The 14,462-nt window shown below is 50.8% G+C and overlaps 6 protein-coding genes across 6 annotated transcripts; 3 read left to right on the top strand and 3 right to left on the bottom strand.

The window, feature by feature from the left end:
* Nucleotides 1–148: 148 nt before the first annotated feature.
* PPTG_16519 (hypothetical protein) lies at nt 149–1,946 on the top strand (the record flags this gene model as incomplete). Its single annotated transcript, XM_008914060.1, has 1 exon — nt 149–1,946. One exon carries the CDS (start codon nt 149–151, stop codon nt 1,817–1,819), a length of 1,671 nt encoding a protein of 556 aa, XP_008912308.1. The 3' UTR covers nt 1,820–1,946.
* Nucleotides 1,947–2,517: 571 nt separating this feature from the next.
* Nucleotides 2,518–4,342, top strand: PPTG_16518 (hypothetical protein). The gene has a single exon (XM_008914059.1). The coding sequence runs from the start codon at nt 2,552–2,554 to the stop codon at nt 4,151–4,153; it is 1,602 nt and encodes a 533-aa protein (XP_008912307.1). The 5' UTR covers nt 2,518–2,551; the 3' UTR covers nt 4,154–4,342.
* Nucleotides 4,343–4,680: 338 nt separating this feature from the next.
* PPTG_16517 (hypothetical protein) lies at nt 4,681–7,758 on the top strand (the record flags this gene model as incomplete). Its single annotated transcript, XM_008914058.1, has 2 exons — nt 4,681–5,583; nt 5,650–7,758. 2 exons carry the CDS (start codon nt 4,681–4,683, stop codon nt 7,756–7,758), a joined length of 3,012 nt encoding a protein of 1,003 aa, XP_008912306.1.
* A 28-nt stretch (nt 7,759–7,786) lies between these two features.
* Nucleotides 7,787–10,487, bottom strand: PPTG_16516 (hypothetical protein). The gene has a single exon (XM_008914057.1). It carries the CDS (start codon nt 10,025–10,027, stop codon nt 7,862–7,864), a length of 2,166 nt encoding a protein of 721 aa, XP_008912305.1. The 5' UTR covers nt 10,028–10,487; the 3' UTR covers nt 7,787–7,861.
* An 85-nt stretch (nt 10,488–10,572) lies between these two features.
* On the bottom strand, nt 10,573–11,779 carry PPTG_16515 (hypothetical protein). The gene is made up of 2 exons (XM_008914056.1): nt 11,327–11,779; nt 10,573–11,241 (listed from the first exon to the last, which is right to left on the bottom strand). The coding sequence occupies exons 1-2, from the start codon at nt 11,697–11,699 to the stop codon at nt 10,697–10,699; spliced, it is 918 nt and encodes a 305-aa protein (XP_008912304.1). The 5' UTR covers nt 11,700–11,779; the 3' UTR covers nt 10,573–10,696.
* A 382-nt stretch (nt 11,780–12,161) lies between these two features.
* Nucleotides 12,162–13,856, bottom strand: PPTG_16514 (hypothetical protein; the record flags this gene model as incomplete). Its single annotated transcript, XM_008914055.1, has 1 exon — nt 12,162–13,856. The coding sequence occupies exon 1, from the start codon at nt 13,830–13,832 to the stop codon at nt 12,162–12,164; it is 1,671 nt and encodes a 556-aa protein (XP_008912303.1). The 5' UTR covers nt 13,833–13,856.
* Between the last annotated feature and the right edge of the window lie 606 nt (nt 13,857–14,462).

The following is a 14,462-nucleotide window of genomic DNA, read 5'->3' as shown; positions in this document are numbered from 1 at the left end:
AGTTCGATCTCTCCGGGTGAAATGCGCTGTCGCAGACCAAACAGCAGTCACACCATTAGCGGCGCTCCTGGAAGCATGTTGCTGATTCCATTCGTCCATTTCTTAACTTTCGCGCTCGGTGCAACGAGCAGCAAAGTATTTTGTACAAATGGTGATGCCCACACCAACGATGTTCGCGTCGGTGTCGCTTTCACGCTCCCAAGCAGAACGACTCGAGTCGATGATGAAGCAACAGGTGCAGGACGCTGTCCTCGCCCGCACCGTTCAGCTCTCCAAGGACAACAACCTGGACTCTGAATGGCGCTTCGTAAATTCTCTCGGCCAGCTCAAGACGTTCAGGGTTCGTGGAACGGACTCGTTTTGCTCAACCTCTTCCTGGGCAACAACACTGAATCGAAGCAACCGAGCCACCGCATGCAACGTGAACGACCGTATCAGCAGCAGTTGGCCGCACACCTGGGCCATTCGCAGTCGAAGCAGCGTTCAAAGTCGTCACCGACGGCTATCGTTCTCCCGTCGCACTGTTGGAGCCACGCTTGGACGTCGCGATCCGCTTGACCCCCGGCCACCGCTACAGTCCTTCCGAACGTTCGGGCGCGTCCAAGGCAACTATCGCGACATTGTGGACGCGCACTACGCTTCTAACTCCGTCGACTTCGTGCGGCAACAAAGATTACTGTCCCCTGTAGTGATCGATGGTGCTGTTTTACACACCATCCGCGCGACGAAGGACAGTTATCTGGGCATCAAGTGGTTAGCTGAGAACTCATTCACTGGCAAGCGCGATGTTTGCTTCGTGGAGATGGTGGGCTACACCACCAATACAACCGGACAGGAGATCGGGTTTGTGGCGATGGCTTCGGTCGATGTACCCGAATGCCCAGAACTGACGGGATCTATGAAGCTAACGCGTGTGCGGATGAAGCGCACGATGCTCGTCGCACCGTCCGCGGACACCCCGAAGGGGACCTCCGAAGTCTTCGTTATGGGGGCCAGTGAGACGAACGAATCGTCAATTATTGCACACGCGCAGTACCGCTTTAACATGGCTGTCCTCAACGATATCTCACTCGTGATCGATTCCCAGAACATTGCAAAGCAGACACTGGCTCTACACAAGAATTGGGTCCCCGATGAGAACCGCCCTTCCTGCAGTATCTGCAGTCGCAAGTTCCATTTCATGTATCGGCGACGGCATCACTGCCGACTTTGCGGCGACGTTGTCTGCAAGACTTGTTACGTTACCCGCGCCGTGCCTGGTGCGAACATGGAAGAAGGATACGGCTGCAAACCTGCGGATAACACGGTGATTTGTCAGACCAAGTTCTGTGTGCGCTGCGTTATGGGCCTCCGCGCAATGGACAAGCGGCTGAACAAGTTCTCTCAGCAGATATCCAAGATGCTGTCGCTTAATGTTGAGAGTTTGAACATGTCAAGAAGCAATGTGGATAACCAGTCGCCCGGGTCGAACGTGCGCGACTCCTTCGTCACATACTATAAGCGCGGCTCCAAGCAAAAGCATACTCTGGATTTGGACCAACTCTACAAGATGTCCGCCTGGCAGAACAATGCCCCCGAGATTGATGACGACATCGAGACAAGTAGCACCAAGGCAGGCTATTTGGTTTCGTTTGGCTCTGGTGGTTCCAAGTACTTCCGACCTTCGCTGTCGATGGATCCGTTGCATTCCAACTCTTGTGGTAAACTCTCAAGGTTGAGCCGCCACAGTTCTGCGGCAAGTCTCGGTGGCGAACCGGTTGTTTTCGAGGAGAAGGTGGTACTCAACATGAATAAGCTCAGCCGGATCGTCGCAATTTAACTAAAGGAGCAAATAGTCGCTAGCCGAAAGAGGGCAGGAACCGCGAAGAGATTATGATCGAGTGAATCGGTGATTTGCTATCCTCAGCGATTGAAGCAGAAGTAGGCGCAATACGCAGCACGTCGATTTTAAGCAATAACTCTCGTAAATTACTAATTTGCGACCAATACCAAAGACTAACACTGAAGTGTCGACTAGACGAGGTAAAGACACCCACTACTTGAAAAGAAGACGATACTCAAATTTGACAATATCTAACGTCATGGAGTTGTTGCATCACGGCAGTTGTAACTACTGATCATGAGAAAGCAAAGGGAATATACACTGTTGATTAGTGCCAACGTCGCAAGTCAAATGTCCACATAACTGATATTAATAACGCAGCTCTGAATCGAGTTTCAATGAATCTGTTTCAACTTTTGTGCCTTTCCACACATTCCGCACTGGATCATTGATTATTGGTTACTGCGAGCTCGCTTGCACTCAACCTCAAGCTAACATTCGGTGGGTCTAGAGTAATCACTACCCCGCGACCAAGCCTCTTGCCATGTGTATTGTGCTTCTTTGGTATGAAATATTCAAATTGCTGAGCGACATGTTGCTGTCGCAGATGACTCGAAAGAACAGCACTAGTGGTTGTGCATTTTTCCATGTCTAGTTAATGATACCACTACATCAAGCCCTTCATTCTTGAATTTCGACTTCTCTGCGCAGGTAACAGACTTCCTTACAATGGTGACCTCCAGCTCAAAGACGTTTGCGCCCGTATCGCTGTCAGCGTATCAAGCAGGAATGCTCGAGACTTTGATGAAACAACAAGTTCAAGACGCGTTACTCGCCCACTCGGTTCAGGTTGCGAAAGAAAACGAGCTGGACTCAGGCTGGCGCTTTGTTGGTTCATTGGGCCAGCTCAAGACGTTCAAACTCCGGGGATCTGATTCCTTCAGCTCAACATCGTTGTGGGCCACTACTCTCGAGAAAACCACACGGTCCACAGCATGCAACTTGAACGACCGCTCAACTATAGGAGGGCTCACTTACAACAAGCGCAACCGAAGCAGTAGCTGGACCCGCCAAACTATAGACGGTGTTCGCTCCCATGAAAAATCTCAGTCGCTCCAATCCTTCCGCACTTTCGGACGCGTCCAAGGCAATTATCGGGACATTGTCAGTGTTCACCATGCAGCTAACTCCGCTGACTTTGTCCACCAACAAAAGTTACTGTCACCTTTGGCGATCGATGGCGCTGTATTGAGAACAATTCGCGCGACAAAAGAGAGCTATTTGGGTATCAAGTGGCTGGCTGAGAACTCGTTATCCGGTAAGCGCGATGTTTGTTTCGTCGAGACGGTGGGGTACACGTCTGATACCAAAGGAAAAGAAGTTGGTTTCGTGGCTTTCGCTTCGATTGATGTCCCAGAGTGCCCTGAACTTGGGTCCGTAAAGCTAACGCGTGTTCGGATGAAGCGCACGATGTTAGTCATTCCCACAAAAGACGATCCAAAGGCGACGTCCGAAGTGTTTGTCATGGGTGCCACTGAGGCGTCTACTACGAGCAACCAGTATCGACTGAACATGGCTATTCTAAATGACATTTCACTCGTGATCGACTCCCAGAACATCACCAGACAACCACTCGCACTCCACAAAGATTGGATCCCTGACGAGAGTCGTCCCTCGTGCACCATTTGCAGGCGCAAGTTCCAGTTCATCTCTCGTCGACGACATCATTGCCGAATGTGTGGCGACATCATCTGCAAAACCTGCTACGTCAATCGATTCGTGTGTCGAGAGGAGATGGAAAATTCCAGAGTCGCAGACACCTCTGCCGTTTGCCGGACCAAGTTCTGTTTGCGTTGCATCGTTAGTCTTCGTGCTATCGACAAACGACTTGATGATTTCACTCCACAAGTGTCGAAGATGCTCGCGTTCAAAGTCGACGCGTTGGATATATCGGCAACGGAAACGTTTGAGGAATTCCTCGAACTTGACTCTCCTGATTCAACCCCCTGCGCTTCGTCCTTCTTCACTTTTTACAAAAACAACCACGGTCAGTTTGATACATCCAAGCGTACTGATGTGGAGTTTCCGTGGAATACAACTGCTGATCGCAAGAAAACCTTCGCGATGGTCACGGTTGGTGGAGTCGGATCACTGATTTCGCTTGGCTCGAGCAAATTACGATCGTCGTCGATATCAGTTGATTTACCGCATTCGGGTTCGTACACAAGACTTCGTGGACTCTCGCGACTAAGTCGTTGTAACTCCGTCACTGATCTCTTCGATAACAAAGTTGTCGGCAGCAATAATGGGAGTTCCATCGTATTGATCTAACTGGTACGAAAAGAAAAAAAATATCGTGGTACCAGCATAGTTAATATTCAGAAAACTGGAAGGATAATGTCACTACCACTCTGCGAAGCGGTGCTTCGCAATTGAAGCTATAGCATAAAGTGATGTTAAGTTAGATGAACGCACTTAAAAGCGCGTGTGCTAGAGCATTCGACCCGCTGTACTCTCTCGATGTCGACGCCTTTCGCTTTTGTTGCACGGTTGTCCCTGCTCAGAATCATGGCTTGATCTGTCACTCCCCATATATAACCTTGCTTACTTCCCATTTTCCAGGCCGCTTTATTTAGAGCAGTCTAACCACGTCCTGCTCAATGCGTTCATAGTAGTGGTCTACCAGGGACGTTGCGTTACCGTCATCTCCTGGTCTGCTGAAATAGTGTTTGCACTTGGAGACCCGCTCCGCCGTGGCGGGGGGCGAAAAGGCCGCGGTGGATTAGAAAATCGTCGAATCACTTGGACACGAGTACACACTCCAGTCACGGAATACCCCGGTACGCTTCAATACAGACATGCTTGCAGCAAGAGCTGCCGCGAATCGGAAGGTTGCAGATGCAAGACGTGCAAAAGAGGCCAGTGAGTGGAATGTGGCTCATGATATAGAGCCCGGAGAAGAAAACAATGTTGCCGCTACTTCAACGCCTCTTATCGAAGAGGGAGGAGAAACAGAGGAAGTTGCGACTCAAAATGAAGCAAAAGCACTCACCCCAACAACTACCACATCCAATGATACCTCAGCTAATGGAAAAAACGAAGACAACAGTACTTCTGAAGAGGGAAATAGCGAATTGATTCGTCTAATCCCCTTGACCGGCCTCACGGGCTTTCAACTAAAATATGTGCGGTTGTCAAATATTGCCATTATGACGCTCAACAACACGTGGTTCAACTCGGTCGTGATGCTGTGTATCTCGTGGGCTTCACTATCGGTTGGGCTTCAAACGTATCCGTCACTCGGAGAAAGCGTCATTCTAAACGACATAGACTTGTTCGTCCTCTCCGTGTTTATCCTCGAAGCGTTCATTAAAATTATGGCCGAAGGACTCTATCCATGGCGATTCTTTTCGGGCAAGGAGATGCGATGGAACTGCTTTGATTTCGCGATTATTATCATGAGTCTACCGATATGGGGGTCTGCTCTTGGAGGTAGCAGTATCGCTATTCTGCGTATGCTTCGACTGATGAGAATTATGAAGTTGGTCAAGCGGATTCCACAGCTCTACATGATTGTCATGGGTCTTATCGGTGGTCTGAAATCTATTGGCTACATCATGCTGCTGCTTTTCCTCGTATTTTATCTCTACGCTATCTCTGGAATGTACGCCTGGCAAGATAACGACACTTTCCACTTTCGCAGTGTTCCAATTGCTATGATCACCCTTTTCCGAATGAGTACACTCGAGAATTGGGCAACCGTAAGATTTCTACATTCATTGTTATTTTTTATTCACTACTTACGTTTTTATATGTTGTCTTTGCAGATCATGGACATAAATTACTTCGGATGTGATCGATTCGATGGTGGTTATTACTCGTCGAACCCTGACTCTGCAGCAAGTTTCCAGTATTGCAACGTCACGCGAGTGTATGGGGCCAATGTTACAGACACCTCGTTGGCTTCTCAACGCGCTTTGAACCAGGTTATGGCCACATTATACTTCATCACGTTTATTCTCATCTCGGCATTCGTCATGCTTTCACTCTTTATCGGTGCCATCACTATGAGTATGACGCAGAGTATGGAGCACATGAAGAAAGCACAGGAAGAAGCAGAGGCCAAAAAGCGAGCTGAGAAGGCTCGGAAACGAGCTCTAGAAGCAGAGCGTCGGGCTCGTGAAGCGGAGAAAAAACGCGCAGCAGGTGAAGCGCTAGAAAATAACGATTCAGATCCCAACAAGAAAGGAAAGCTATCTGCTGCTGAGCGCAGGGAACGGCAAAAAATGCGCGAGGTGTTGATGCAGACCTGGGATGACTGCGATCTGACGGACATTTTAACGCAGCAACAAGGTGACTCAAGGAGTATCAAAGGAGCGTATCTCAAAGTCTCTGGAGTGGCAACGAAAATCGTGGAGCATCCCAAGTTTTCGCTCTTCGTCACATGTGTCATCATCTTAGCTGGAATGATGGTGGGGCTTCAGACGTCCACAGAAGTGGTGGATGTGCTTGGAGCACTGCTTACTGGGTTGGATACTGCCATTCTTACCGTGTTCACCGCTGAAGTCATTTTGAAAATCCTTGCTGAAGGTCTCGAGCCCTGGAATTATTTTCGCGGAGCATGGAATGTCTTCGATTTTATCATTGTGGTCGGTAGTTTTACAAAAGGCTCGGGAGGAATGCTCACCATGTTGCGACTACTTCGATTGTTACGTGTACTCAAACTTGTGAGAGCATTCCCACAGCTACAAGTTATTGTCTCTGCCTTGATTAAAGGTGTGGGTTCTATTGGTTACATCGGTTTGATCCTACTTCTTTGCTTCTACGTCTTCGGGATCGTTGGGAATATGTTGTTTGCTGAAAACGATCCGTTCCACTTTCAGTATTTGCATTTCGCCATGATCTCGCTCTTCCAGTTAGCTACAATGGATGGATGGAGCGATGTGTTGTATATCAACTACTACGGCTGTGATCTGTACGGGTACGATGGGTATCGAGCTCTTGGATACGAGTGTAAGCACCAACCCGCTGGTATGCTAGCTGTGCTTTACTTCTGTGCTTTCATCGTTCTCGGTGGCATGGTGCTGATTACTCTATTCATCGGTGTGGTGACTACAAGTATGGAGGAAGCTACACAAGAAATGGAGGCTGAGAAAGAGCTAATACGTCGTGTAGAAGCCCTTCGAGCGCAGCACAATATCGACAGCAAAGTGGTGTCTTCGTACATGCAGGTGTTCCGTATGTTAGATCTGGATGGTAGTGGTTCAGTCGAAGAAGCCGAGCTGCGTACGGGACTGGCGGCTATTGGAAAGTATCCGAGCTACGAGGAGCTCAAGGAGATGATGGACGTGGTGGATGAAGACGGTAGTGGACAGATCGACATCGTCGAGTTCGTCGAGTTTATGATTCATGTTCGCGAAAAGTCTAACCAGCAACACGCAGCCAGATTGGAAGCAGAAGCAGCTTTAGCGGCCGAAATCGCGGCTGAACAAGCTGCAGAGTTAGATTCATCAATTGCAGACTCGGAACCTATTACATCTAATGGTGAAGTAACATCCTCTACGGGTAGACGGAAGAGCCTTGGAGAGACTAAAGATGTGCCAAGTAATGGAGAAAAAGTGCTGGCTATTAGCTCAAGTCTCGACAACGGTAACGATACTAGTCACGTCGCACCGTTTAACATTAATTCGAGTCGATCCTGGTCATCTCCTCGACCAGTATCGTCGCCTCGGAATGGTCTGGGCTGCAACGTAATGCCCTATCTAACCGATAAAGAGTCGCAAGATGCCAACGCAGACGCGCAGACAAACCCAAGCGTTTCATTAGATGTCGACATGCATTCCGAAGACGGAAGCGAGACAGCGCTGTTGCCTCAAGAAGCTTCAGTTCGACCGCGCTCTGGCCGGGTAACGAGTAAAATTCTCCCATCAGGATGAAACACTAATCTTGACTCGTACACTACTAGATGGTTAGCATAAAATATTCAATCAAACGCCCTTAATAGCGAAACATACAATGTTATAAGTTTTCACCTCTCCTCTAGGACTGGTATTGTTCGAGGCTCATTTTCTGCATTAAAGTGAGTTTGATGTCCTCGAATCCTCCAGCTTTGGCCGCGTCGTAAGGCAACCGGCCACGTTTATCGGTTAACGTTAGGCTCGCGCCATTAACAACAAGGTAGTCACAGCAGGTTGCAGCTCCGGCTGCAGCGCTCACATGTAGCGCTGTTTCGTTCTGCTCTCCAGCGCGTACGTTGACGTCCACTCCATGAGCCAGACACCACATCAACTCATTCAGATCTCCACGTGAAGCTCCAGCGATGAACCGCTTGGCTAATTCTTGCTTTAGTATACTATCGTCATCCTCTAGTGCACTCAGAGTCGGGTCTGGCTCGGCAAAGCCATGGAAATGATACTTGGCCTTGATAAACCGAGCTTTCTCATCTCGTGACGTTGTTGGTGTTGGTTTGGTCCAGCCGTCAGGTATTGTGTGCTCCCAGACGACGTTTACAGTGTCATTACCCAGCTTGTCGCGCAGTAGAGTGAGGAGAGACATATCCCACGAGTCCAAGGCCAGTGATCGCACCTTTGACTCGTGAACACCGAGACTTCGGTGTATACCTGAGCACTCAATGCACAATAAACAGCCAATATTGATCGACACCCACTCAGCCGGTTCCTGTCCACAGTCGGCGCAACAAGGGTTGGCTTCTGTAAGTTCATCAATGACCGATTGCTGCTCTGGATGCACTTCTTGTCGGTGACTTTGCTTCTCCAGCGCGCTCTCAGTACTACGTCGTGAAGCCTCGATCCACTCCATCATGTCGCGAGCACTTGCCGCCTGTAGTAACAGCTTTGCGCGGTTGGCGTCGATAACTTCAAAGCAGAACGGGAGACTCGAACCTTCCAGTTCACGAACTCGGGCAAGCAACAGGTCGCACACCAGCGTCAGACTACTCTCCGTCGGATGCTTCCCAGTACCACCACGTGACGTGGTCTGGAAGAGCTTGCCTGCGTGGATCTGGAACCAACGGCGCTTCCAGCTTCTAGCTGGGAACATCGAGTTCCGAACGAATAGATAACCCTGCTTTGCGACGCCCCCAGGAGTACTTGCCACGGTCTGTCGACTACTCAATGTATCGATCGAGATAACCTCAACAGGCAAGTCGAGAGAGGGGAACGATTCGCTTGCAATGGTCGTGTCCACACTCAACGAACCTGCTGCCACAGGTGACGATTCACTTGACGGATAACTGGAGCTCACGGCCTCGACATCTTGCGATAAACGCTTGTCCAGTAGCTCTCGCTGCGAGGCCCACATGAGCTCATCCTGCTCGAAATCCTTGCGGGAAACCTGCATCATTTCTTGACGTTTACGAAGACTGGGCTCTACAGACTTCACGAGTTCGTGGCACGCATGGAAGTGACCTAATTGCGCGTACAAAATCGAATTGAAACACTCCACCAAGACGAACTTTTTCATGCAGTCGATCCGGTTCATGTACCGAACGAGGTCAAAGCGAGCGAGCTCAAAGCGTCGATGTGCCACCACTACATCTCTCTCCAGTGCTCGTTGGTGTTTATCACTGCCATTTGTTGATCCAGAATCCGATCCAAGAGTGTTATTATTGCTGCCACTCGAAGCTGCAGAGGCTGGCGGTGTTCCGGTGATAGTGAACTCTCCATTATAGCTCCCCATTGGTAATGCTGGACTACCAAGACCCAGAGTCCCTATTGAATCCCCTACGCCAGTAGGTGTACCTGTGCCATTAGCAGGTTGTCCTGGCTGTCTCGATTTGCTCAGTAGTTTGCCCAGCAGTGTCTCGTACTCCTCTCCCAGTCTCGTCACGTCCTTCCTTAGTTCTCCGGCCTCTTTCAGCAGCTCCTTCTCCGAGAACTGCTGAATTGATCTGCTTAATAATGACTCTACACCCAGTAGCATACTCACCCTGGAGCTCTGCACTTGTGCCAATGTATCGTGCATCTCTCCAAATAATTCCGACAAACTGCCCAATTCCGGACAACTGGTTGAGAAAATGGCTCGAGCGTGTTTGCGTAGGATCAGCTCATCGGCCAGCGCTGTCTCCTCCTGGCCAAAGTGTTTACCTGCAGCTGCGTACTCTTTCGAGTGCGCCACGAGCTCCTTCAGAAGTGCTCGGAGCCCAGTAATGGATTCTTCGAAGCCCTCCAGCTGGCGTCGGAACATGGGCGAGTCCTCCACAAAGTCCAGGACTACGTTCTTACTGGAGCGACTCTGGATCTTCGCCCGAGCCTCATCCGCATCAGAGGAGGCTCGGAAACGCGGCGACGTGACCACAACACGCGGTGTGGGTTGTTTCTTGTCCTCAATAGGCTTAGAATCACTCCCATCAGTCACGGATACTGTGGAGTTAATATCTGGCGGTAATTCCTTCCTGTCTGCGCTTAAATCCCTGCTGCGTTTCTCCTGGGGCTCGTTAATCGCGTCGGATTGCAATAATTTGTCCAAATCCTCGGCCGGCAGAGCGCCTTACCGCGCCTTGTACGCGTCCAGCTGCGTCTGCAGACTCAGAATCATCAGATCCTTCTTCAAGATCACCTGCTGCAGCTCCGATACGGCGTCATTCGATGCCTTGGCTCCTCCGTCGCCGCCTCGCCAGGCGCTGAACGCCTTCATCCCCGAGCCGTTATGTGAAGTGGCACATACTTCAGAACCTATTCCTCATTGGTCAAAATTCATTTTGACCAATGAAAGATGAATATTAAAAGATGTACGCACAAATTGTACGTACAACACGTTGAAGTGAAAATGTCTAGGATAAAGTTATCATGCCTAAGCAACGTGCTGCTGTCCGTAGTGTTGAACCGATTCTTCTGACATGAAGGTGAGAGGTATTTATTGCTGGGCGCCGGTAAAGACATCGGCGAACTGGTCCTCGGGCATCTCACGCTCGGGCTGGCGCTCCTTGCGCTCGACCTCCGCGGTCTTGCGGGACACGTAGCGGTCGCGCTTGTCGGCCTTGGCTTCGCGGCGGTTCTCATTGGGCGACACGTAGTGCTCGTTCTGGTACAACGTCTGGCCGCCGAAGCTGCCGTCGAAGATGCGGATGGGCGTGATGACGAAACGCGGGCCGATCTCAATGAGCTGCACCAAGTCCTCGCCACGGTGGAGAGCGGCCAGCTCTGCCTTCTTAGTGTCGGCGTCGTCCGCCAGTTGGTAGTTGCGGGACCAGACCTTGCCGTCCGCGTAGTAGAAGCTCATGACGCGGTCGATGAACGGCTTGCTCTTCGGGTGAGCCTTGGGCGTGCCCCACACCTGCGTGAAGAGCTTCTTGATCACCTGAAGGTGCGGTTCTTCATCGAAGGCCTTGTCGAAAGTCAGCAGAGGACGCGAGCCGGCCAGAGCGTTGCCCGTCATCTTCAGCTCGTCCATAGTGTGCACTGAATCGTCATAAAAATAAATAACAGTAAGTAAACAGCGTAGAAACAATAAGCGGATAGAAGACAATGAAGTCATTGCACTGACCGTTCTGCACGAGGAATTTAGCGCTGGGGCCCGTGCCGACGCGGCTGACCCACATGTACAGGTCCTGGCGCTTGCGAGCCTCGAGGAAGATGGTGGTGTTGCAGCCCTTGATCTCAGCAATTTCATTGACCACATGCAGCGTGTCCTTGGCGTCCAACTTGACCTCACGCTTGTGATGCGGCAGCAATTTGCGGAAATCGTCCATTAGGTGGCGGTAACGAGTCGTGATGCCGCGCGACGAGAACACGAGCACGCGCTGCTTGTTGATGTACTTGCTGCCGCCCGCCGTGGCCAGCTTCTGCTTCTTGGCCTCCTCGGCCGCATCCGCCTGTGCGCCGGTCTCATTCTCGCGTCTCCGTTTCATCATGGCCATCGCTGCTGCTGCTGCTGCTGTTCAAGGAGATGACACACAGGAAGAAGCTACTGGAGACGCTCGATGTGCTGTGAGTTGAATGGCTGGCGCGAATGGGCCGTCACAGATAGGACTATTTAAAGTCACAAAAATAGTCCACTCAAATTCTGAGTGAACCATGTCACATCTTAACGCCCTCTCATTAGTCAAAACAAATAGTCCGTCACAAACCGACGCGGGACACGCGTCGATGTATGGGATGTTATATTAGAAGCTTACTGGGACCCCTGAAAAAATAGTCCCGACAATAGTCCAGCTCAACTATTTCAGCTGACCAATCAGAGCGCAGGAAAAGGTGAACTTCAATCAAGTCAGCTTCATTCGCAGACTGTCGCACAACGTTACCTGCCTTCTTTCGGCTAGGCTCTGTTTACTCGGACATTGCAACTAGTACTCTCACCTCCTTTGCATCTCTATAGCGAGTCAGATTGCGACGATCCGGCTGAGCTTATTCATGTTGAGTACCACCTTCTCCTCGAAAACAACCGGTTCGCCACCGAGACTTGCCGCAGAACTGTGGCGGCTCAACCTTGAGAGTTTACCACAAGAGTTGGAATGCAACGGATCCATCGACAGCGAAGGTCGGAAGTACTTGGAACCACCAGAGCCAAACGAAACCAAATAGCCTGCCTTGGTGCTACTTGTCTCGATGTCGTCATCAATCTCGGGGGCATTGTTCTGCCAGGCGGACATCTTGTAGAGTTGGTCCAAATCCAGAGTATGCTTTTGCTTGGAGCCGCGCTTATAGTATGTGACGAAGGAGTCGCGCACGTTCGACCCGGGCGACTGGTTATCCACATTGCTTCTTGACATGTTCAAACTCTCAACATTAAGCGACAGCATCTTGGATATCTGCTGAGAGAACTTGTTCAGCCGCTTGTCCATTGCGCGGAGGCCCATAACGCAGCGCACACAGAACTTGGTCTGACAAATCACCGTGTTATCCGCAGGTTTGCAGCCGTATCCTTCTTCCATGTTCGCACCAGGCACGGCGCGGGTAACGTAACAAGTCTTGCAGACAACGTCGCCGCAAAGTCGGCAGTGATGCCGTCGCCGATACATGAAATGGAACTTGCGACTGCAGATACTGCAGGAAGGGCGGTTCTCATCGGGGACCCAATTCTTGTGTAGAGCCAGTGTCTGCTTTGCAATGTTCTGGGAATCGATCACGAGTGAGATATCGTTGAGGACAGCCATGTTAAAGCGGTACTGCGCGTGTGCAATAATTGACGATTCGTTCGTCTCACTGGCCCCCATAACGAAGACTTCGGAGGTCCCCTTCGGGGTGTCCGCGGACGGTGCGACGAGCATCGTGCGCTTCATCCGCACACGCGTTAGCTTCATAGATCCCGTCAGTTCTGGGCATTCGGGTACATCGACCGAAGCCATCGCCACAAACCCGATCTCCTGTCCGGTTGTATTGGTGGTGTAGCCCACCATCTCCACGAAGCAAACATCGCGCTTGCCAGTGAATGAGTTCTCAGCTAACCACTTGATGCCCAGATAACTGTCCTTCGTCGCGCGGATGGTGTGTAAAACAGCACCATCGATCACTACAGGGGACAGTAATCTTTGTTGCCGCACGAAGTCGACGGAGTTAGAAGCGTAGTGCGCGTCCACAATGTCGCGATAGTTGCCTTGGACGCGCCCGAACGTTCGGAAGGACTGTAGCGGTGGCCGGGGGTCAAGCGGATCGCGACGTCCAAGCGTGGCTCCAACAGTGCGACGGGAGAACGATAGCCGTCGGTGACGACTTTGAACGCTGCTTCGACTGCGAATGGCCCAGGTGTGCGGCCCACTGCTGCTGATACGGTCGTTCACGTTGCATGCGGTGGCTCGGTTGCTTCGATTCAGTGTTGTTGCCCAGGAAGAGGTTGAGCAAAACGAGTCCGTTCCACGAACCCTGAACGTCTTGAGCTGGCCGAGAGAATTTACGAAGCGCCATTCAGAGTCCAGGTTGTTGTCCTTGGAGAGCTGAACGGTGCGGGCGAGGACAGCGTCCTGCACCTGTTGCTTCATCATCGACTCGAGTCGTTCTGCTTGGGAGCGTGAAAGCGACACCGACGCGAACATCGTTGGTGTGGGCATCACCATTTGTACAAAATACTTTGCTGCTCGTTGCACCGAGCGCGAAAGTTAAGAAATGGACGAATGGAATCAGCAACATGCTTCCAGGAGCGCCGCTAATGGTGTGACTGCTGTTTGGTCTGCGACAGCGCATTTCACCCGGAGAGATCGAACTGCCTGCCACAGCTCTGTTGTAGACACATGGTAGGACGAGTGGTGTTACTGAAGCAAACAGGATTATTTGAGTGTTGATGTGCCAGCCCAGCTTGCTTGGACCATCCGGTATCACTTACTGTACGCCTACAACCCATTCGACCAATGCGGATACCTTTCTGAAAACGCGATCGAGACTGGTCTGAATCTCGACATATGGGAAAATGTAAGCAATCAACTTTGTGGATACTTTGCTACTTTAAAAAAAGTAGTCTCCAGGCTGTCCAACGATGTAAGGCTCAGTTTTAACTGAGTTAAGGCCGCGAAGTGGAATGGGCCAACTGAAAATACACGTAAAATATCCACCAATTCAAGGTTGAGACGAGAGATCCATTGCATTCACCTTTGCGTTGAAGTTGTGTTTCTTCACGATGACTTGTGTAGGTACCACGAACTACCAACCTCGCGTGCATTAAACCAGGAGCCCTCGATGTTTCTCGGGGG

Source organism: Phytophthora parasitica (genome assembly GCF_000247585.1).
Source record: "Phytophthora parasitica INRA-310 unplaced genomic scaffold supercont2.58, whole genome shotgun sequence".
NCBI lineage: Eukaryota > Oomycota > Peronosporomycetes > Peronosporales > Peronosporaceae > Phytophthora > Phytophthora nicotianae.
Note: the sequence above shows the minus strand (reverse complement) of the source record. Positions and strands in the feature narration are given on the sequence as shown.

Bases quoted from the DNA above. Each gene is read 5' to 3' on its own strand.
- PPTG_16518 (XM_008914059.1), top strand. From the start codon at position 2,552: ATGGTGACCTCCAGCTCAAAGACGTTTGCGCCCGTATCGCTGTCAGCG.
- PPTG_16516 (XM_008914057.1), bottom strand. From the start codon at position 10,027: ATGTTCCGACGCCAGCTGGAGGGCTTCGAAGAATCCATTACTGGGCTC.
- PPTG_16515 (XM_008914056.1), bottom strand. From the start codon at position 11,699: ATGGCCATGATGAAACGGAGACGCGAGAATGAGACCGGCGCACAGGCG. The intron at 11,242-11,326 runs GTCAGTGCAATG...ATGACGATTCAG, and splicing joins TAAATTCCTCGTGCAGAACG to TGCACACTATGGACGAGCTG.